Genomic DNA, 24,145 nt, shown 5'->3' with positions numbered 1-24,145 from the left:
ATCAGTTATAACTTATGCCTTTCTCTATTTCAGCAACACAACTTTAAAAGGTTGAGTACAAAGGAAGGAGTGACAGAGTGGCTGGTACGACAATCACTGGCTGGAGAAGGGCTACTGTAGTATGGTTGTGTGTAGCACCGTTCCTCATGTAACACACTGACATCCTATGGTGAATAAGGGTAACTTCAACAGTACCATCTGAAACAGTAGTCATCATTGTATTACACAAATGCTGAAAATAGGAAGTGCTTTATTGTTCAGTTTCAATAAAATGGGAAACATTTGTCACTTCCCTTAAAAAAGAAAGAGGATGATGATGGTTTGCAAGACAGCAGATGTTCCACTTCCAGAGCAATCTTAATGTCACAAATTATAGATACAGATTAAAAAATGTACATGTATATTTTAATAATATATTCCAGTGCTTTAAATCCAAGTACTAGAAGGTGCTCACAGGTAGGAACTCCACTGTTCCACCACATGGCATTAAGGATAGGCTATCCTTGTTCCACACAGTTCATAACAGTTCTCTCATCCCCTTGGCTAAGGTTAAGTCCTCGTTGGCAGGTGTTGGTACGGCACTGGTTTTTCTTTAAGGCAACAGGGCAGAAGTCAACAGTATCAGAAGTCAGTTAGATCCTAAATGGGATCTCCATGTTGCAAAACTCAAACTCCTTCACCTCCTATTGGCTGGATGCTACCTTGATACAGTGGAGCTGGACTGTGATTGGCTAGAGGTGGTGGTGGCGGCACTCAGCTGGGAAAAGCCGCTGTGACTGGACTCCAGACTGGTCATAGAGCCCCTGGACAGACAGACAGACAGGCAGTAGATTAAATATCCATCGAACACCTTTTCTTAGAGCACTGTTTCCTTAAGAATCTTTATAAAAACCCTTATAAATTACCACAAATACATTTCCCCCACACAACTACACACTGCCTAAAAAAACCAAGCTAGCCTAAAACATTTACTCACTGACATGCAGCAGTCCTACACACTAAGCATCACTATAATAATACACTGCGTTAAACAGTATAGTATAGTGAATGGTTACTGACCTGAAGTCTTTGGAGCCCAGCACCTCGGTGTAGAACATGACCTTACACTTGTGGGAGGAGACCTGCAGGGAGGCCAGCACGTCGTCCACCCGGGGCAGGCTGGAGGTAGAGCAGGCCGGGGAGCAGTGGAACCGCCATTGGAGGATGTAGAACCCGGGCCACCGCGTCACATGGGAGCCCTGGGGAGAAGAGGAGGGGACAGGTGAGGTGGAGGGTTAGAGGCAGCATTTCCATTCAAATGCCGGCTATAGCGAATAGCACATTCAATATCTAAAATGACAGACTTTATGTAATAGAAACCCATTAGAATTCCCTCACATGTAGGAAAATACTTCTGAAGGCGTGCCCACTGCCGATTGACACCACATGGAAGTGACTGTAATGATTATTGAGCTACGCAAGGAGGAAGGAAGGATAGCCTACCAACTGAACGTCAGCTCCTTGCATGTCTCCCTCTGTCCCTCTGGCTACTCGACCAGGCATGAGCCTAGAAGAGGGAAGCTAAATGACTTCATCTAAATTCTCCTTGGTGGACATCTCTGTAAATTGTCTTTTAGATTCATCTAGCAAAACGTAATAAAATACTTGAATATTTATCCTCTGTATTCACACAGCTTTGTCTGTTAGACTCACTGGCACGGGAAACTTTGTTGATAAAATGTTGCAAGTTTGCTAGTGAGAGTGTGAACTAAAGACAGACAGCCAGAGTAGACAGATGATGGGATTGAAAGACAACCTGAGCCAACTTCCATGCATTGCAATGTTTTTATTTGTCAGCTTTTAGGTGTGTGTATATGTATGTGTACACACACACACACACACACACACACACACACACACACACACACACATATACTGCTCAAAAAAATAAAGGGAACACTTAAACAACACATCCTAGATCTGAATGAAAGAAATAATCTTATTAAATACTTTTTTCTTTACATAGCTGAATGTGCTGACAACAAAATCACACAAAAAAAAAAATCAATGGAAATCCAATTTATCAACCCATGGAGGTCTGGATTTGGAGTCACACTCAAAATTAAAGTGGAAAACCACACTACAGGCTGATCCAACTTTGATGTAATGTCCTTAAAGCAAGTCAAAATGAGGCTCAGTAGTGTGTGTGGCCTCCACGTGCCTGTATGACCTCCCTACAACGCCTGGGCATGCTCCTGATGAGGTGGCGGATGGTCTCCTGAATCTCCTCCCAGACCTGGACTAAAGCATCCGCCAACTCCTGGACAGTCTGTGGTGCAACGTGGCGTTGGTGGATGGAGCGAGACATGATGTCCCAGATGTGCTCAATTGGATTCAGGTCTGGGGAACGGGCGGGCCAGTCCATAGCATCAATGCCTTCCTCTTGCAGGAACTGCTGACACACTCCAGCCACATGAGGTCTAGCATTGTCTTGCATTAGAGGAACCCAGGGCCAACCGCACCAGCATATGGTCTCACAAGGGGTCTGAGGATCTCATCTCGGTACCTAATGGCAGTCAGGCTACCTCTGGCGAGCACATGGAGGGCTGTGCGGCCCCCCAAAGAAATGCCACCCAACACCATGACTGACCCACCGCCAAACCGGTCATGCTGGAGGATGTTGCAGGCAGCAGAACGTTCTCCACGGCGTCTCCAGACTCTGTCACGTCTGTCACGTACTCAGTGTGAACCTGCTTTCATCTGTGAAGAACACAGGGCGCCAGTGGCGAATTTGCCAATCTAAGTGTTCTCTGGCAAATGCCAAACATCCTGCACGGTGTTGGGCTGTAAGCACAACCCCCACCTGTGGACGTCGGGCCCTCATACCACCCTCATGGAGTCTGTTTCTGACCGTTTGAGCAGACACATGCACATTTGTGGCCTGCTGGAGGTCATTTTGCAGGGCTCTGGCAGTGCTTCTCCTGCTCCTCCTTGCCCAAAGGCGGAGGTAGCGGTCCTGCTGCTGGGTTGTTGCCCTCCTACGGCCTCCTCCACGTCTCCTGATGTACTGGCCTGTCTCTTGTTAGCGCCTCCGTGCTCTGGACACTATGCTGACAGACACAGCAAACCTTCTTGCCACAGCTCGCATTGATGTGCCATCCTGGATGAGCTGCACTACCTCAGCCACTTGTGTGGGTTGTAGACTCCGTCTCATGCTACCACTAGAGTGAAAGCACCGCCAGCATTCAAAAGTGACCAAAACATCAGCCAGGAAGCATAGGAACTGAGAAGTGGTCTGTGGTCCCCACCTGCAGAACCACTCCTTTATTGGGGGTGTCTTGCTAATTTCCTATAATTTCCACCTGTTGTCTATTCCATTTACACAACAGCATGTGAAATGTATTGTCAATCAGTGTTGCTTCCTAAGTGGACAGTTTGATTTCACAGAAGTGTGATTGACTTGGAGTTAAATTGTGTTGTTTAAGTGTTCCCTTTATTTTTTTGAGCAGTGTATTAAAACAAAATGTAAAAAACATCGAAAGCCAGCAATTACCAGCTAACAGAAACACTGGTCAGAGATACTGCCTAGGGATGAAGAGACCAGATATGAGCACAGCACAGAACTCCCATTGACATCAGTGGATGTTTCAGTTACACTCACGTCTTAGGATTCAGCCCTGAGGTTAGTGGTTAGTTTCCGTAGTGTAGTGGTTATCACGTTCGCCTCACACGCGAAAAGTCCCTGGTTCGAAACCGGGCAGAAACATGTTTTTTGGGGGCTCCCGATTGGCACAGCGGTCTAAGGCACTGCATTCTCAGTGCTAGAGGCATCACTACAGACCCTGGTTAGTTTCCAGGCTGTATCACAACCGGCCGTGATTGGGAGTCCCACAGGGCGGCGTACAATTGGCCCAGCGTCGTCTGGGTTTGGCCGGGGCAGGCCGTCATTGTAAAATAAGAATTTGTTCTTAACTGACTTACCTAGTTAAGTAAAAGGTTAAAAAAATGTATACAAATAAAAAGCAGTACATGTTATCACGAACACATATATTCGGAGACGTTCAGAAACACAGCCAATTGAACACACCCACTTACACAAATCAAAATGAGGTACTACCAATCATCAGACCCACCTGTACCAGCTGTGGATGTGACGGTGCCTGTTTCAGTCTCTTACCTGAACACTCTCTCCCTCCTTGCAGGTGAGTGCTGTCTCCACCATACTGTAGTCTTGCCCCAGAATCCAGGATCTGTCAATCAGCTGCATGTTGTTGGTGGCTGGCGACACGATGCTGCTGTGGGCCCCCTGGACGTCCCTCTTGGGGGGCTGGGGGGCCCTCCTGGAGTGGTAGATGTTGAAGATGACGTCCCCTTTACACACGTCAAAGTCCCAGGTGATCACAGAAGAGGGCTCAGAGATTTCGATCAGCAGCTGGAACAGGATTGGTAGTGAGTGAACACAGTAGGACAAAACTACAGAGAAAAGATCATTAAATCACTGTAATAGGTTTTTACAGCTTTTTGCTGGTGTGTTGTATTTCTCCACTAGGGGGAGCAACTCAACCCACTGTTTAAGCAGAGTCAACTGAGAAGCTAGAAAACACATACTGTAGTTACTGTTTAGATCAGGTTACCTCATGTGGGGCCCCCTTGAAGACACTGGCAGTCTTGTAGATGGTGTCTGTCCACAGCCGCAGCTCCTCACTTTCCAGCGTCTCTGCTGTTCTGTACAGAGATTTGGGGACCATACCTCCTTCAGGGATCTCACACTGGATATGACATGACAGACGACACAAGAGACAGAGACAAAATCAGCCCCAAGTTCTATCAGCACACACAGCTAGGAAAATGGTTAACTATATTATGTACTAGCAGCATTAGCCATTATGAATTCATATGCATGTAGAAGGGTACTGTATACAACAGCCAGATGAGACTCCGGTCTGCCAGACAGACTCACCAGGCAGTCTCCTCCCAGGAAGTCAGGGATGACCTCTCTATCGATGTAATCCACCAGACCTCCAGGCCCCTGGTAGTCATTCGCAGCATACACCAGGAACTTCTTCCTGGTGTTCTCGTCAATGAATGGACTGACCTGAGAACAGAGCACAAACACTCAGGGTCAAAGGACGTCTCATATGTTTGCTCTGCACATGCAATTGAATACAACTGAATATGATCAAGTTGGAGAGAAAGAGAGAGAGCACTGTACAATGTAATGTACACCACAATGTGTGATGTTAAAGGCTCTCACCAGGGTCCAGAGCACAGGGAAGACCCGTGGAGCCCTCAGAATGAGCAGACATCCCAGGGTCTCTGGGTAGTTAGCCTCCACCACCTCTATGATCCTCAGCAGGGCTTTAACCCCCGGACGCCACAGGTGACGCATGTTTAACCCCTCCAGGTCCACCAGGCACGTCCAGCAGCTGACAGATAGAGACAGGAGGGTTATTGGACATACTGTATTCAGGGATGAGAGACATAAGAGGAGTGAGTATGAAATGGTAGCTACCTGATGGGTCGGCCAAAGACTCTGGTGTTCTCTTCACAGCGCCTCAGACCTTCTTCGTTGATGGACAGGACCTGAGGGAGAGTGAAGAAGTGAGAGGAAGGGAGAGCATTTGCATATACTATGCGTTTATGTATTTATGTGTGTGTTTATACCCAGCATCTGGATGTGTGTGTGTGTGTGTGTGTGTGTGTGTCATACTCACTTGTCTCAGAAGGGACTCCTCGCCCAAGGCGCGTACTAAACCCTTGGTATCCATTTGACCGAGTCGCAGAATATACAGAGGGCGTCCATCTATAGACAGACATGGACACAAACACATGACCTCACTGTTAAAGCTACAAGAGGATCAGTAATGATCATGACGCAATGGACAGTATTCAGTTAAATCGAGAATTAGATGGTGTTGACCATAATCACATCTACAGTATATCATCCATTTACAACTCACATTAAAGTCATTTATGTAAATATAGGCGTTTTACTACCAGCTGTATTTGCTTTTAGGTGGGGGTTATTGTTATTATGGTTACTATGGGCCACTTCCTGGTCTGAGGTCGTAGATGTCCGATTGGCTATCATCTAAGTGGAGATAATGGGTAATTTCCTCTGCCCAGACGTTTCTGACACATGCCAGATCTTACAATGCCTGGACAGGTATTTTACGTCTCTGCTAACCACATCATATGCTATAGAAATCTGTCAGTTGATGACACAGCAGGAAAACGCGACCAACAGCTACCCGTCTGACTCATGCCCACAGACTGGGAGATTTCCCTTGACACATAGTAGGCAGGTTTCCATTGACCCAGGTTTATACAAATATAAAAAACTTGTGGCAGTGTAATGGAAACGGCAGCTGTAGGAGAAACGTTCTAAAGATCAACAACATTGTATCTGTTTGACAGGGGTGGATTTTTATTTTGTCCAACATTCTTTATTGCGACAAATTTTAGAAACGGTGCTTTCGAATAAATAATGATTGCCCAATCATTTTGACGGTACGCGGGTCACGTGACGTCATCATGTTACTATAAAGCTCCACTCCACACTTCATTCTAAATGCCTACTGCTTGCTAAATCAAAATGTTCAACTATATAAATAATGTTCTTTGCAGGACAAGGATTGTCCTGAATTTCAAGAATGCCTGAATTGCTTTGCCTTGCTTTTCTGGTTGTTTCACCATCCAACTACTTCTGAGCGAGAGGAGTGCAAGTTTCACCATGGCACAGTTCGTGGCATACATCGGCACATGAGAAATATGTCATTTCTTGCATTCTATCCATGCTGACATTTGCAAGCTACCTGAGACATGAAACGGATCGGTGGGAGTGGGCATACAGGCATATTAATGCACAATTTGCCAAAATGGATAATGAAAACACTTCAATCACTTAAATTTGTGTTCAAAACTAGGTTTTTTCAACAATTTTTTTATTTTTAGGTGTGACGTCATTACGTCCAGCTGTTTTTATCAGCACAAAACAGTTCAACAGAAATGCACCATAGCAGGCACTTGTTGCAACTATTTTTTATGCAAAATGGCAAAAAATAAACTACAAATAATCACTGGACAAGTTCATGGAAACATAGCTAGTGATGTCACTTCCAGAGAAGCAACCAGACATTACCAATACATATAAGAGCTGGGACACATTCACTAGAAACCAAACGGAAGAAAACACTGTGAAACTGTGGTGGTGCAGTACTTCCTGAATTTGTGCAATAAGAACTCATTTCCCATTTTAAATATATTTTCATCTTCTGTCTGTGCCCATTGAACACAACCCTGCCGTTAAAACCCTATCCTGCTCCGAGAGGTACCTACCTCTGTCATGGTGGTGCCAGCCCCCGGTGTAGTAGTCGTGTAGCAGCTGAGGTCTCTCCCAGGAGTCCAGCAGGAAGTCCACCTGGTGCTGCTTCCTCCAGGTGAGCGACTGACACAGGATCTCCCTGGCCTTCTCCAGGTTAAAGTCCCGGGCCCGCAGGAAACGCAGCACGTGCTGGTCTTTAGGGATCTAGGGGAGGGAGAGGAGATTGTGTTTATTCAGATGTTGTGGTGTGTGTGAGTCGGATGTGACTTTTACTTACATCTATGTTCTTTGGATTCAGGTTTTGCTCTTGTTTGCAGCTATTTGAGTCAGAGTTTGAGTGTTAGGTGTGTTCATACACATCTCACCTTTCCCTTGTGGGTCTCCTGCAGCCACTGGCGTAGTCTTATAAGACAGCTCTCCTGCAGCGGCGTCAGGTCTCCTAGGTAACGCCTGATGTAGTCTGCATCCAACTTGTCTGCAACCGAAACACAGTCAATTCACACACATACCCCAATGCATACCCACAGTCTACCAGCCCAATGCAGCCCAAGGCAAGGCCAGAATGTTTGCTTTCAGAGCCAGTGGAATGGGATTGGGACTTCAGCCGTGACAGATCCTTCAGATTGTGTGTGTTTATTATTGTGTTGATTCTGACTCGGAACACTGACCATCTGGGGAGCCAGCCGGTAGATCTGTGGGGCTGGCAGAGGGGGTCTCTTTGGCAGTGGGCACAGGGATAGCATTGGCAGGGGCACTGGTGAGTGGCAGCTGGAGCCTGGCAGTGGGTGGGGGGGCCTGAGGGGGGCTCCAGCGGGGGATGTGGGTCACCCCCTCGTCCTCCAACTCCTTCAGGTAATACTCTATGATCTCTTTGCCCTGGAGGACAGAGCACATGACTGCATAAGGACAGTACAGGTAGCTAGTGTAATGAGCAAACACTGTGGGCAAATACTGCAGGTTTGTTTAGACATGCGCCTGTCCGCAGACGAGCACACACCATTGTGTGACAAAGCTGAGCAGGATATATGGCCCAACAGGCAAATGTGAGAAGATCCTGGTTAACACACAGTTTACACAGACCTGCCAGACTGGATCACAGAAGGCCTGGAAATAGACTGCGCAAGCATGCTCATGTAACACTGGGTCTATATGGGGGAGCAGCATGCTGGATGATGATGGTATATCCTATAGCCTCATCCATCCCCCACACTGACATGTATACTGTACTCACATGCTCACAGACTGACACATGAACACACCTTTTTAATACTGTTTGCATACTGCTTCATGGCTAGCTTCTCGGCCGCGTTCTCAAAGCCAAAGAAGGACTTGATGTCCAGACTGGCTGTCTGCTCGAAACACGTCCACTCCTCATTCTCTGGGTGAACCTGTGGAGGAAGCACAACTCATCACATAACAGACGTCAAATGGATGAACCCTTTACACTGGTGGGAATTGGCCTGTATGGATAGGGCTAAATTGAAATGTTTCTTACAGAAGAAACATGAAAAGCATATGCGTAAGCATGGTAGCAATTGAAAGGGAACAGTTTGGAGAATATGGGAAAATTGTTAGGCCACAAACATTACACTGATGATTTTACATTTACTATATTTTTCGGCGCATTTGTTGATCTGAAAATACTCTGGATACATTCAGTAACATGATGAGACTATTCCTGGAAAATGTGGGTAGGTGCAACATAAGAGAAAAGAAATGACAAGGGTTTGAGTGAGAGGACTGGTGTCTCCAAGCAGCTACACACCTCTCCAAAGTGTGCAGTTCCTACGTAACTTCCATGCACTTAAGACACAAATAACAGTGCTAAGATGCTTTATTTTGGCTCTCTTGTCGTTGTTATGTAAGGAACACAACCCTGCATTCCTACCATCACAATTACTGTTGTTGCTTACACAATCCAAAAATGTCCCATTATAAATCGCAATATGGGTCAGGTGGGCATCGATTGAAAGCTTGCTCTATTGCCACCATGACAAGCTAAGTTATAAAATAGGATTTTACAGTGTTAGGCTTTCACAGGGTAATTCAAAGAAACAGATCGTAATGTTGGTGCGCATAGAAAGGAGTCACGCATGCATTCAAGTACACTGAGATTTTTCTTCACAACAGACAAACATGTGCTCATTTTGTTCAGAACAACCCAGGGTATGATGTAGAGGTCGACCGATTAATTGGAATGGCCGATTAATTAGGGCCGATTTCAAGTTTTCATAACAATCGGTAATCGGTATTTTTGGACACCGATTTGCAGATTCTTTTATACCTTTATTTAACTAGGCAAGTCAGTTAAGAACACATTCTTATTTTCAATGACGGCCTAGGAACTGCCTTGTTCAGGGGCAGAACGACAGATTTTTACCTTGTCAGCTCGGGGATTCAATCTGGCAACCTTACGGTTAACTAGTCCAACGCTCTAACCACCTGCTTTACATTGCACTCCACGAGGAGCCTGCCTGTTACGCGAATGCAGTAAGAAGCCAAGGTAAGTTGCTAGCTAGCATTAAACTTATCTTATTAAAAACAATCAATCAATCAATCATAATCACTAGTTAACTACACATGGTTGATGATATTACTAGTTTATCTAGCCTGTCCTGCGTTGCATATAATCGATGCGGTGCGCATTCGCGAAAAAGGACTGTCGTTGCTCCAACATGTACCTAACCATAAACAGCAATGTCTTTCTTAAAATCAATACACACGTATATATTTTTAAACCTGCATATTTAGTTAATATTGCCTGCTAACATTAATTTCTTTTAACTAGGAAAAATGTATCACCTCTTGCAACAGAGTCAGGGTATATGCAGTGTGAAGACTATTTCTTCCTAACAAAGACAGCCAACTTCGCCAAACGGGGGATGATTTAACAAAAGCGCATTTGCAAAAAAAGCACAATCGTTGCACGACTGTACCTAACCATAAACATCAATGCCTTTCTTAAAATCAATACACAGAAGTATATATTTTTAAACCTGCATATTTAGCTAAAAGAAATCCAGGTTAGCAGGCAATATTAACCAGGTGAAATTGTGTCACTTCTCTTGCGTTCATTGCACGCAGAGTCAGGGTATATGCGACAGTTTGGGCCGCCTAGCTCATTGCGAACTAATTTTCCAGAATTTTACGTAATTATGACATAACATTGAAGGTTGTGCAATGTAACAGGAATATTTAGACTTAGGGATGCCACACGGTAGATAAAATACAGAACGGTTCCGTATTTCACTGAAAGAAAAAACGTTTTGTTTTCGAGATGATAGTTTCCGGATTCGACCATATTAATGACCTAAGGCTCGTATTTCTGTGTGTTTATTATATTGTAATTAATTAAGTCTATGATTTGATAGAGCAGTCTGACTGAGCGGTGGTAGGCACCAGCATGCTCGTAAGCATTCATTCAAACAGCACTTTCGTGCGTTTTGCCAGCAGCTCTTCGCAATGCTACAAGCATTGCGCTGTTTATGACTTCAAGCCTATCAACTCCCAAGATTAGGCTGGTATAACCGATGTGAAATGGCTAGCTAGTTAGCGAGGTGCGCACTAATAGCGTTTCAAACATCACTCGCTCTGAGACTTGGTGTAGTTGTTCCCCTTGCTCTGCATGGGTAACGCTGCTTTGAGGGTGGCTGTTGTCGATGTGTTCCTGGTTCGAGCGAGGAGAGGGACGAAAGCTATACTGTTACACTGGCAATACTAAAGTGCCTATAAGAACATCCAATAGTCAAAGGTATAGAGAGAGAAATAGTCCTATAATCACTAAAACCTAAAACTTCTTACCTGGGAATATTGAAGACTCATGTTAAAAGGAACCACCAGCTTTCATATGTTCTCATGTTCTGAGCAAGGCACTGAAACGTTAGCTTTCTTACATGGCACATATTGCACTTTTACTTTCTTCTCCAACACTTTGTTTTTGCATTATTTAAACCAAATTGAACATGTTTCATTATTTATTTCAGGCTAAATTGATTTTATTGATGTATTATATTAAGTTAAAATAAGTGTTCATTCAGTATGGTTGCAATTGTCATTATTACAAATAAAAAATAAACAAATATTTTTTAAAAATTTTAACAAAATAAATAAATAATAAAAAATAAAAAAAATATATAAAAAAGATACTAAATAAATAAAATAAATAAATCGGCCGATTAATCAGTATGGCCTTTTTTGGTCCTCAAATAATCGGTATCGGCGTTGAAAAATCATAATCGGTCAACCTCTAGTATGATGCCATGTCATCTTGTAACTGTACATCAAACAGTGATCATAAGCACTGACACTGTATATGACATGAGTTTTATGATATGGAAATGTGATGTGCAGATATGGACTCACGGGTGTTTGGCTTGTATGACATCAAAGCGGTATTTATTACCATCTTCAACGTCTCATCCTTAAAAATACATAGTCGTCTTAATTTACAGCATGTTCCTCACTCAGACAACTAAAAATTTGCACAAGTTGTCCAATTAGCAGGAGGGATGGGGGCAACTTCCTGTCGAGTGCTGTGCTCAAGTTCAAAACCCATACTGAGCTGTGAAGTTCAGAGCCTGAGCTCTGATGTCATTAATAGGCGCTTATCAGTCCCCAAATCTGACTTTTTCAACCCATATATGGGTACGAATGTAAAGGGCTACAAGTCCTGTTGCAGTGATAGAGAGAGTATGGCTGCATTTACACAGGCAGCTCAATTCTAATATATTATAATCACTAATAGCCTTCACACATTTAAGAAAATAAAGAGCGTCAAACACACACGACTTCTATATGTTGCTAGTCTTTTGACCAATCAGATCAGCTCTGAAAAAGATCTCATGTGCAAAGATCTGATGTGATTGGTCAAAAGACCAATGAGTGTAAAAAAGATCAGAATTAGGCTGCCTGTGTAAAACGCAGCCCATGTAACTGATGATTATTATAGTTGTGGGACACACCGTGTAGTTGCAGATCTCATGGACGATGACTCTGTTGGAGAAGGTCTCGTTGACGACCTCGATGTGCAGCGCCCTCTCCCTGCGGTCCAGAGTGTTCTTATGGATGAAGTACAGGTAGTCCACACCAGCCATCTAGACACACACAGTAGACCACGGTCAATCAACTCTGGACAACACTAACACAACCTCAACACAACGTCCCTACCAGGATACTCAGGTCTGAGGGGAAATAATCACTAATAGCCTTCACATAAGAAAATAAGAGAATCAAACAGACACTATTATACATTGCTAGCTTGAGTAGCTTCACTGCTCAAGGGAAAAGTTAAAGGTGAAAGGTTAAAAGGTAAGATACCCTTTTGAACAGCCGGGGGGCGTCTGCCTCCACCTTACAGCGCCTCTCAATGAACACAGTGGCACCGTCATCACTGTGCTCCTCCTTCACCACCTCACTGTCCACAAAGATGGGGATCAGGGGGCAGTTTGGAAACCTCCGGACATAGGCCTAATGGGAGAGGGGGAAGGAGAGGGAAAGAGGAAGAAAATATGCAATATTACTCACATGATGAAAAGAAAACGCAATCCATGACATACAGTGAACTTATTTTCTGGGTTATAATCACTTTGATCAAAAAAAGGCCACTGTTACTGTTTTTGTTTCCATGGCGAAGCAGAGGTGGGGAGCGTTGCGCATTAAGGTAAAATAAATTGCATTACATGCTGCTGTTCCATCACGCCTGCAATGACGTCCGACAGAAAAACAGTCTGTTGTTTGCAGAAACGTCTTCGTTGTTGTAATATTGCAAACGGACGTGGCAGTTTCACCATTAAGGATTCCAGCTTTAAGTGCTGATAATCCAACAGTCATCTGGCTCTTTAAAGTGTGCTTTCTCTTTGATTTCATGGCTTATATGACGATCAGGCCAAGACAGACCTACCAGGCTTCCTCTGTCAAGATTGGCCCCCGGTCTGAGTGATATCTTTATAAAGCTGCTAAGGCCCCTGGAGGACTCCCTCTGGACAAAGGTCACCAGATAAGTTAGTAGGTCATGTGACAACCACAGAGTCCAACCAGAGTCAATGTCAAGAGCTGAGATAGTTATGTCACCCCCCCACACCTGACCAATACAAAGAGCACCCATGTTGATGACACATGATGGTTCTCAACTGAACTCTACCCGTAACTCAATGAGTCCCACTGTAACGCTGGCACGTTTTGGACTTCTATCCCCTTTAAAACATGTGTTTCAGCTACAGACTACTGAGTTGTACCATTGGATTTGACCATTAGTCTGTGGTACCAACCATTAGTCTGTATGATTAACGGGGGCTGTATTAATGGCTGAAAGGTCTGAGCTAAACTATATATGAAAATCTGAGACTCTCACAAACACAGAACCTGCCGACTCTGCACAAGAGTCGTTAGAAGGTAAAGGGTTCTTCTACATAGCAGATCCCAGTACATTTATTTTAATTAACTAGGCAAGTCAGTTAAGAACAAATTCTTATTTACAATAACGGCCTACCCCGGCCAAACCCTAACGACGCTGGGCCAATTATGCGCCGCCGTATGGGACTCCCAATCACGGCCGGATGTGATACAGCCTGGAATCGAACCAGGGTCTGTAGTGACGCCTCCAGCACTGAGATGCAGTGCCTTAGACCGCTGCACCACCCGGGAGCCCAGTGTCTACATAGTGTCTATGAAATAATAATAAGCTCACAGTGTTGCTGTCCAACTCCAAACAGTTGTCAGTGACTTGTTGGATATTCATTTCAGTGCGCAAACAATTTCTGTACATACAGCATTCGTATAAATTCATTTTATCAGGTTTTTGTTTTGGCGGACCTTATTGTCCCCAACGATGAAATCGGGGAGGGGACTTTGGATCGGTCTCTGTCCATCCAGCCGTCTGTCCGTACGTTAGTCACACACGATCTCCACAGCACTGGCCCGACGTTGACGAAACTTGGGTGAATGATGCGGCATTTACAATGCATCTTTCGTGGGAGACAACATGTTTACTGTTGCTTTGTTATTGACATTTGTCAATAAAACTCATGAATGCAACTGTTTATTTAAAATTGTTTAGTGTTCTACTTGTATCCCTGGTTGTCCTGAAAAGAAAATGGTAAAATACTTGACTGTGAGGTTAAATATAAGGGCTGGACATGCAGATATATGAAAGTCAGATAAACGGAAAGCTGATTTTTGCTGGAATCTGATAGGGTGAAACCCCAAATTAGCACAATGGTGCAGAGTACACAGAGGTCAATCTGCTGACTCACACATAAAACACCCACCCTTTTCAGAGTCACTGTCTAGGTTTCCATCCAATTGGCGACAGATTTTCATGCAATTATTAGAATAGAACATTTCCCACCAGTGGTGTTTCTACCAAACAGACTTGTTGTGGATAAAAATCAGTGTGATGACGTAGTGCACACAACATGTATTGTTTTGCTTAAGTTTTAATGTACCAAATAAAAATCTAAAGTTCAATGGGTTTCCATCGCATTTTCTACTCTGGCTATAGTTTTGTAACAAAAACTGTTGTATTAAATAGCAAATGTGTCTACTCTGGTCTTTGCACATGTAATCTAGGGAACAGCTCACAGTTACAGTGAGGGTAGTCTACATGACGACATTATTATGGATAAGACCGAGAATATTTGTATTTGTCAAATGGCAGTCAAGCACTGATCACGTCACCAGAATAAAACCCTCAATATTTATTGGAGAGAAGTATCAATCTCCTCACAGTGCACTTTCACCACCCTGTGAAGTTCATCTTAACTTATTTCATTTGTAGCCTAATAAAGTGCATGGTTTCCCGAGTCGTAGTGGGAGGACCAAATGCCATAATATGGCTCCAATATGATGCTTATTTTATAAATATTTACGTATAAAAAGGAATTTCCTACTCCATTTCTCGCATAATTAATTTTACAGATACAAAAAGATCCCAACGAACAAATGATCTGGAGGCATTTATAAAATTGGACCGGTACTTCCTGTTTCCATCACAACATGGTTAATGACAGTGCAAGTCTTCATGGATCAAACAAAGCTGGTGTGCAGTCTGATCGATAGAATGACGAGGCACGAAGACATCATCCGTGAATATTGATTGAATAACATGACAGAAGGATATACAGTTGACTACAGTTACACAACCAAGACATGTAACAACTATCTTTCAATGCTTGGGAACATAAGATAGCGAGTCCATTTCCTTCTTCCCCATTACCAAGCCAAAACACTACACTAGTAAATAGGCTTCAGTGCATAAACCAAGAAGCCTTCAGTTAGATAGTTGGGTGCATTGTCCATCGTCTCTAACAGTGCCTGCATTCAGACAACCAAACTGCCTCAGACGTTCTGAGCCTACATGCATATTCTAAATATTTAGGGCTAAATCTTGCTTCACGATAGATAAAACATATCCATTATGTTGTGTCTGGATTGTGTGTTATTAGTCAATAATACTGGCTTCTTGTTAAGGCTAGGGCTGATTTCAAGGTTTTACTGGTAACCTACAATGCATTACATGGACTTGCTCCTACCCATTTGGTCCTGTTGTACATACCTAGACATACGCTACATTCACAAGACACAGGCCTCCTTATTGTTCATAGAAGTTCTAAGCAAACAGCTGGTGGCAGGGCGTTCTCCTATAGCGCTCCATTTTTATGGAACGGTCTACCGATCCATGTGAGAGACACAGACTCGGTTTCAACCTTTAAGTCTTTACTGAACACTCATCTCTTCAGTAGGTCCCTATGATTGAGCGTACTCTGGCCCTGGGGTGAGAAGGTGAACGGCAAGGCACTGGAGTGACAAACCACCCTTGCTGTCTCTGCCTGGTTGGCTCCGCTCTCTCCAATGCGATTCTCTGCTTCTATTGCGGGGGCTGAGTCACTGGCTTGCTCGTCGCTCTCTCCCATGCCGTCCCTAGGTAGGGTGCATTGTGCCAGGCTTTTTTCCACTCTACCCTACTTAAGTGGGTTGAGTTACTAACGTGATCTTCCTGTCCGGTTTTGCGCCCCCTCAGGCTCGGGCGGTGGGGAGATCTTTGTGGGCTATACTCTGCCTTGTCTCAGGGTAGTGGTCTGTTGATATACCTTTGGTGGTGTGGGGGTTGTGCTTTGGCAAAGTGGGTGGGGTTATATCCTGCCTGGTTGGACCTGTCCGGGAGTAACTTTGGACGGGGCCAGTGTCCCCTGACCCCCCCTGTCTCAGTCTCCAGTATCTATGCTGCAATAGTCTATATGCCAGGAAACTAGGGTCAGTCTGTCCTATCTGGTGTACTGTGTGATCTTAGCTATGATCCCTCTAAAGCCCCCCCTCCCCAAAATCAGCCAAAACACCTCAAAACATGAGATGGTATCAACAGCAAGCTGAAATTAGCCATTTACGATTCCTCACATGGAAGTTTGTCATTCTTGCTAACAAATCTGGCCATCCAGAATCACAACAACACGCTGACTTCTGCCCCATGGAGGCGCGCACAATGTTTTTGTGACATTGTCTGCTAACCCATCTACGGAACCCTGACCTGTTCACCAGACGTGCTACCTTGTCGTGCTGCTGATCCAGTTTCTGCTGCGGCTATGGAACCCTGACCTTTTCACTGGTCATGCTACCTTGAACCGGACCTGCTGTTTCCACCCTCTCTCTCCAGCACCGGCCACCCCTCAGAGCAAGGTTCCTCTCTAGGTTTCTTCCTAGATTCCAGCCTTTCCTGGGAGTATTTCCTAGCCACCGTGCTACATCTGCATTGCTTGATCTTTGGGGTTTTATTCTTATTCATTCTTTTACACTTCTGTGTATAAGGTAGTTGTTGTGAAATTGTTAGATTACTTGTTAGATATTATTGCCTGGTCGGAACTAGAAGCACAAGCATTTCGCTACACTCGCATTAACATCTACTAACCATGTGAAGGTGACCAATAAAATTGTATTTTTATTTGAATATGAAAAACAAATCTGTATACATAAACGTTCCCGAGAACGGAGGAATGTTGTCGTCAGTGATAAGCGGTAAACCAACATGCCAGGTTTGGTGTGATGATGGTGTCAGGACAGGAGTGATACTGTAATGGCTGTCAGTGAGCCAAACCAAGGATCAGTCACTGGGACGGTCAGTCAGAGGACAGAGGAAGCCTCTAGTATGGCTAGGCCCTCTATCTAGTGTGAACTGCTGTCATTAAAACAGCCTTTTTACAGCCAGGCAGCCGCGCAACCTTAAAATAAACTGACCATCTTTGAAGTGGCTTTGAATCACGCTGACAGTGTGTGAATGGAAGTATAACAAAACATTACACAGACATTTAACAGATGTTGCAGAGACTAGAACTGAGATAATAACTCCTGGGGGTCAAAGGGTTGGGTTTTTTGGTGAAGCAGAGCCACGGCTGCAGTTAGAGAAAGAACAGAGCACCTGACTTCCACTGTAATCAGGTTGCGTAACACAGGACACTTACAAAATAAACAATTTCAGTGTTTTTAACGAGCTAAGCTTTTGTTCAGTAATGACCTTTTCCAGCACTGACCTTCTTATTATACAATGTAACTTGCTTCTGGCTTAATAGATAACCCCAAAGAACAGGAAGTGGCACAGCGTCTCAAACAGAGCAGAAACAAGGTAAACAGATGCCGAGCCAAGACAGAGCCAAGAGCTTAAATTCAAGAGTTTAGAAAATAAAAGTGGATATAAAGCATAAGATATAGTGATTGCATTTTAATGGATTTTGGGCCAAGCTATTCACCGTAAAACACTGAGGCTGTGCACTGAACAGATGTGGGGGTTGATATGATATAAACAGCCCTTCATACAGCGTGTTCTGTCTGAGTGAAACTGTACTAAGCCACAACTTCCCCAGGATGGAGTAGTCCTATCAGCCCTAACAGGGCAGACCAGCTGTGGCGGTAGGCCAGGCAGCAGACGGGACTAAGCACAGCGAGGGGAGGCCTAATGACACCCAGGGCCAAGTTCAGAGAGCAGCCAGTCAGCCACAGCTAAGCACGAAGTCACAGTGGGAGCAGCAGACACAGACAGTACTGTACAACTAGGCCCAGGGGAGAGACGAGAGAAGATAGAAATGAGAGAAGAAATTATATGGGAGGAGGAGCGACGACTGGAGTACTGCTTGTTCTGTGTCACAAGCCAGAATGCACCCCATATCAGAATGAGAAGACTAGTACATCCAAAATAGATAACCTTCCCAGGCAGCCACACCAATGCTCTTAAACATAAAACCCATAGAGCATGATGGGGCCTCTGACAGATGATCCTGAGACAGACAGCTGGTGGTGAGAGAGAGGCAGACTATGGGAGGCGCATAGTAATACATAGTAATCCTTCTAAACCCCCCCCTTAAAAGATTTAGATGCACTATTGTAAAGTGGTTGTTCCACTGGATATCATAAGGTGAATGCACCATTTTGTAAGTCGCTCTGGATAAGAGCGTCTGCTAAATGACTTAAATGTAATAAATGTAAATGTAATGTAATGCATAGAACTGCATAGAGCCATGGCTACATGGAACTCTTCCACATCAGGTAACTGGAGGTAACTGATGCAAGCAGTAGAATCAGATTTTTTTAAAACTGATAGAAATACACCTTATGGATCAGCGTGGACTGGCACATGATAAGACATGCACGTACACATGGATTTTATATTGTAGATATGTGGTAGTAGAGCAGTGGCCTGAGGGAACACACTTAATGTGTTGTGAAAAGTGTTATGAAATGTAATGTCATGTAATATTTAAATAGTATATAACTGCCTTAATGTTTCTGGTCCCCAGGAAGAGTAATGGGGATACTAAATAAATATAAATATCATGGTTAAACATAGATTGTGGTTTGGGCCTGACTTCCTCTCCAGTTAGGATCTGACTGTTAGAACGCTGTGCCCCAACCACCCCCACTCTGAAGCCCTGCGAGCTTCACTGAACTGGGTTTAGAAGACTGTTGACATCCTGCCAAGTCACAAGATACACATTTGTATTTATTTATACACACACACACACACAACTGTTCAAAAGTTTAAATTAAATAGTACCCGCAAAACACCAGTCTCAACATCAACAGTGAAGAGACAACTCCGGGATGCTGGCCTTCTGTGTTCTTTTGCCCATCTTAATCTTTTCTTTTTATTGGCCAGTCTGAGATATGGCCTTTTCGTTGCAACTCTGCCTAGAAGGTGATAAGGGAATTTATATGTTTAAAGGTAATGATTAAATAATTCTACCCTGAAACCTAACTATTAGTGATTATTAGGTTATGTAGCATGTATAATGAATAATTAAAGTACTAAACATAAGTCCAATAAGGTTTGGTAGAGATGTGAGGGACAGAAATGGAGTGAACTATAAAATGGATGACTTTGTATTATGGACTTCAGAATGTTCTCTGAATAAACTGTACGAACCTTTTGCAGAAGCTGAGTCTTTGACTAATTATTATTAACACAGTGTCTTACAAACCTTGGGGATTGGTCAAAGCTTATTGATTGATAGTTATTATCATTGGGATTGAAAATTCTCATGACAGAAGGCCAGCATCCCGGAGTCGCCTCTTCACTGTTGACGTTGAGACTGGTGTTTTGCGGGTAGTATTTAAGGAAGTTGCCAGTTGAGGACTTGTGAGGCGTCTGTTTCTCGAACTAGACACTCTAATGTACTTATCCTCTTGCTCAGTTGTGCCCTGGGGCCTCCCAATCCTCTTTCTATTCTGGTTAGAGCCAGTTTGCGCTGTTCTGTGAAGGGAGTAGTACACAGCGTTGTACGAGATCACCAGTTTCTTGACAATTTCTTGCATGGAATAGCCTTCATTTCTCAGAATAAGAATAGACTGACGAGTTTCAGAAGAAAGTTATTTGTTTCTGGCCATTTTGAGCCTGTAATCGAACCCACAAATGCTGATGCTTCAGATACATAACTAGTCTAAAGAAGGCCAGTTGTATTGCTTCTTTAACCTGTCTGGGCTAGGGGGCAGTATTTTCACAGCCGGATGAAAAACGTACCCAATTTAAACAGGTTACTACTCTGGCCCAGAAACTAGAATATGCATATTATTATTAGATTTGGATAGAAAACACTCTGAAGTTTCTAAAACTGTTTGAATGGTGTCTGTGAGTATAACAGAACTCATATGGCAGGCAAAAACCTGAGAAAATTCCAAGCAGGAAGTGGAAAGTCTGAGAATTGTAGTTCTTCTTTTGATTCTCTATCAAAACTACAGTGTCTGTGGGGGACGTTGCACTTCCCAAGGCTTCCATTGGCCGTCTAAAGCCTTCAGAAAGTGGTTTGAGCATTTTCCTGTCACTGGGCAGATAATAGGAGCTCAGTTTCTGAGTGGACTGCCTGGCAACAAAGGGATTGGATATGCTCGGTCCCGCGAGCACGCCCCTCCTTTTTCTTCTTGAATGAATATGCCATTGTCCGGTTGGAATATTATGGCAATTTTACGTTAAAAATACCATAAAGATTGATTTTAAATAGCGTTCGACATGCTTCTAAGTACAGTAATGGAACATTTTGACTTTTCGTCTCTCGTTCTGCGCTCGTGCGTTATGCCTTTGGATAAGTGATCTGTACGCACGAACAAAACGCGGTATATGTACATAAATATGGATTATTTCGAACAAAAACAACATTTCTTGTGGAAGTAGCAGTCCTGGGAGTGCATTCTGACGAAGATCAGCAAAGGTAAGAGAATATTTCTAATACTAATTCTGAGTTTAGGTTGTCCCGAACTTGGCGGGTGTCTGAATAGCTCGCCGTGATGGCTGAGCTATGTACTCAGAATATTGAAAAATGTGCTTTCTCCGTAAAGCGATTTTAAAATCTGACACAGCGGTTGCATCCAGGAGTAGTCTATCTATAATTCTTAAAAGAATTATATATATTTTGTCAACGTTTATGAGTATTTTTGTAAATTGATGTGCACATTCACTGGACGTTTTGGTGGGAATACATTTTCTGAACATCACGCGCCAATGTAAAATGCTGTTTTTGGATATAAATATGAACTTTATCGAACAAAACATACATGTATTGTGTAACAATGTCATAGGAGTGTCATCTGATAAAGATCGTCAAAGGTTAGTGCTTCATTTAGCTGTGTTTTGGGTTTTATTGACATGTCCTTGCTTTGAAAATGGCTGTGTGATTATTTTTGTCTATGTACTCTCCTAACATAATCTAATGTTTTGCTTTCGCTGTAAAGCCTTTTTGAAATCGGACAATGTGGTTAGATTAACGAGAAGTTTATCTTTAAAATGGTGTAAAATAGTTGTATGTTTGAGAAAGTTGAATTATGACATTTTGTTGTTTGTGAATTTTCCGCCCTGATATTTCACTGGCTGTGTCCCGCAGGTATCCCACCTAGCCCATAGAAGTTAAATCAGAACAACAGTTTTCAGCTGTGCTAACATAATTGCAAAAGGGTTTTCTAACGACCAATTAGCCTTTTAAAATGATAAACTTGGATTAGCTAACACAACATATGTAGATATTCCATTCTTTTTTTTTTTTTTAAATCTGCCGTTTCCAGCTACAATAGTCATTTACAACATTAACAATGTCTACACTTTATTTCTGATCAATTTGATGTTATTTTAATGGACAAAAAAAATTGTTTTTCTTTCAAAATCAAGGACATTTCTCAGTGACCCCAAACTCTTGAACAGTAGTGTATATGACATTGTGGATTGGTGTATTTCCTATGACTTTCGCAACCATCTGCAGAAGTACTGCTGTATCAGTACAGTACATCTATGCAGTGGTGATCGGTGACTGAAATCAAGAATGATGCATATTACATCAGGGCAAGTGGAAAAGCTAATATGGTATTGCATTTAACAGAGAGTATCGCTTTAGTCAAGGTGCCTGCAAAAATACTAAAGGCAAAAAGTTACTAATTAAATCGTACTCTTACAGTTTCATACTCAATAATAAATATGATATTGTGTTATCTGCTGCCACGACTAATTAGGTTGGGTGAACAGAAATACTGCAGACTGTGTTTCCACAACAAAAAGGTGGATAAACAATGATCTCACCAACAAAACACTAGAACATGACATAATACAGTGTCCAGGGACACTGTAATACAGTGTCTAGAGATATATTGTATGAGATGAGATTGGCTGCATAGAAACTTAACCACACTTTGTTCCTGCAGCACAAAACACTGGCAGTCTGACTGACTGGGTGTCTGGGTCTAATTTGCACATGAGCACTCCAACCTCTCACAAACTTCCCACACTACCCACCCACACATATACGCATAGACAAAGCTGCAGCCTAAACACACAAATGTATATAACTTACCGCCATTATCAGCTCAAAGGGGTGTTTGTAGACCCTTACAGGTGACTGGTATTGTTGCACCATAGCTGTAGCTCAACCTCTGGAGCTCTGCCCTGAAATGTACAATAGACAAACCCCAGTGTGAGTTAGAGATCACTTGACACAGCACTGAAGAACTGTAACTAACAAAACATCCTCTGCACATCACAAGTTCACATCATCATGAAGTAAAGGTCAGAGGAATGGGATTTGTAAAGACAACAAAGAGAAATGCTGTATCATCAGCTCTAAAACCAACTAGACAGCTGGCCTGATGCAAAACGCTTGATTGTCCTCAATTGCAAAGGCACTATTCTTTAGGTCATAAACAGTAGTAGCTGATTGATCGGTTAACATGCTGAGATCAACGGTAATCACAGGATGATGATGATGACCATAATGATACAATCAGCTACTGAGCCAGACCAAAATCATTTACCTAGCTGGGATTTGAGAAAAGTGTCATCTAGCATCTGGGCTAAGCCTACGGACTCAGTGGCATTGTGTTATTTTCTTATTTGTAATGAAATTAGTCCATTTTATACAGTGAACAGCTTACACAGATACAGTACAGTAGACTAGCTGTAACTTGGACTTCAAAATAAAGAGTGGTTTTGATGGCATAGCTTTCTAGTTACAAAAACAAAAAATGTACAAGAGTACAGTGGATACAATTATCACACTTTCAGGAAATTCCCTTGTGCAATGACACGTTATATCCAACTATAACTATTACAACCCACAACACTAACTAGCCTGTTTCTCGATACGTAAGCGGCAAGTTATTTATGTCTCTTGACAACTTAATTTTGATGACAGTCAAATCGGCAAAAAAAAAAATATTTAGATGGTCGACATTTTCAGAACGAATTCTACTCCCTCAGACATTAGCGAAATGACTAGGCCTAAACGGCGAAAAATTGACCTAAAACTTACCAGATCGATGACTTTCGGAGATAAGTCAAGTAAAGTTTGTCAGTAGACGATCTACTTATATTAAATCCATGGTACGCTCCAACAAATACGTAAATAAAGCAACTTTCTGAGACGTGTTTGATGTTGAATCCAGGCAAGCGACCGGCGTAGCTAACTCCGCCTCTCTTGACTACGTCACATAATTGTATAACATATTGTCATGGAGCAATGTGTTTTCAACTGAGGATAGACATTACTGGGAATAAGCTAAGGTAACATTGTTGAAACCATTGACAGTAAAATAAAAGGTTGCAACATTGTATATGCTGTCATGAATGAATGAAACCATCATAGTAGCCTATCCTAAAAAATACATGTGTTTGTATGGAAATATACTGATGTTAATCAATTTAATTTCAGCTTTTGTTGTATTTTGTTTTTAATTAGTTACAGTTAAAGTAATAGTAAAATAATAGTGACTCAAATATGATCAAATGTAACTTGATCAAGGGAATATACTGTGTGAACGGGTTACATTTTAAGAAAATGGTCTGTAGATGGCGATAGAGATTCACTATTAACACTACATCAGGACAGTATA

General features: G+C 42.8%; 1 protein-coding gene and 1 non-coding gene across 2 annotated transcripts; one reads left to right on the top strand and one right to left on the bottom strand.

The window, feature by feature from the left end:
* Nucleotides 1-233: 233 nt before the first annotated feature.
* Nucleotides 234-23,729, bottom strand: LOC106601407 (SEC14-like protein 1). The gene is made up of 16 exons (XM_014193602.2): nt 23,566-23,729; nt 22,612-22,703; nt 12,620-12,769; nt 12,265-12,396; nt 8,563-8,691; nt 7,972-8,179; nt 7,669-7,778; nt 7,318-7,507; nt 5,694-5,782; nt 5,492-5,562; nt 5,234-5,405; nt 4,940-5,074; nt 4,614-4,748; nt 4,157-4,411; nt 1,060-1,238; nt 234-803 (listed from the first exon to the last, which is right to left on the bottom strand). The coding sequence occupies exons 2-16, from the start codon at nt 22,672-22,674 to the stop codon at nt 698-700; spliced, it is 2,124 nt and encodes a 707-aa protein (XP_014049077.1). The 5' UTR covers nt 22,675-22,703; nt 23,566-23,729; the 3' UTR covers nt 234-697.
* trnav-cac (transfer RNA valine (anticodon CAC)) lies at nt 3,673-3,745 on the top strand. Its single transcript has one exon. It is a non-coding gene; the product is annotated as a tRNA-Val (tRNA).
* Nucleotides 23,730-24,145: the final 416 nt, after the last annotated feature.

Source organism: Salmo salar, chromosome ssa03 (assembly GCF_905237065.1).
Source record: "Salmo salar chromosome ssa03, Ssal_v3.1, whole genome shotgun sequence".
Taxonomy (NCBI): domain Eukaryota; kingdom Metazoa; phylum Chordata; class Actinopteri; order Salmoniformes; family Salmonidae; genus Salmo; species Salmo salar.
Note: the sequence above shows the minus strand (reverse complement) of the source record. Positions and strands in the feature narration are given on the sequence as shown.

Excerpts from the sequence above, each read along its gene's own strand:
- LOC106601407 (XM_014193602.2), bottom strand. The coding sequence starts at position 22,674 with ATGGTGCAACAATACCAGTCACCTGTAAGGGTCTACAAACACCCCTTT. Across the intron at positions 7,779-7,971 it reads ACCGGCTGGCTCCCCAGATG|ACAAGTTGGATGCAGACTAC; the intron begins GTCAGTGTTCCG and ends TTTCGGTTGCAG. Across the intron at positions 4,749-4,939 it reads TCCTGGGAGGAGACTGCCTG|TGTGAGATCCCTGAAGGAGG; the intron begins GTGAGTCTGTCT and ends TGTCATATCCAG.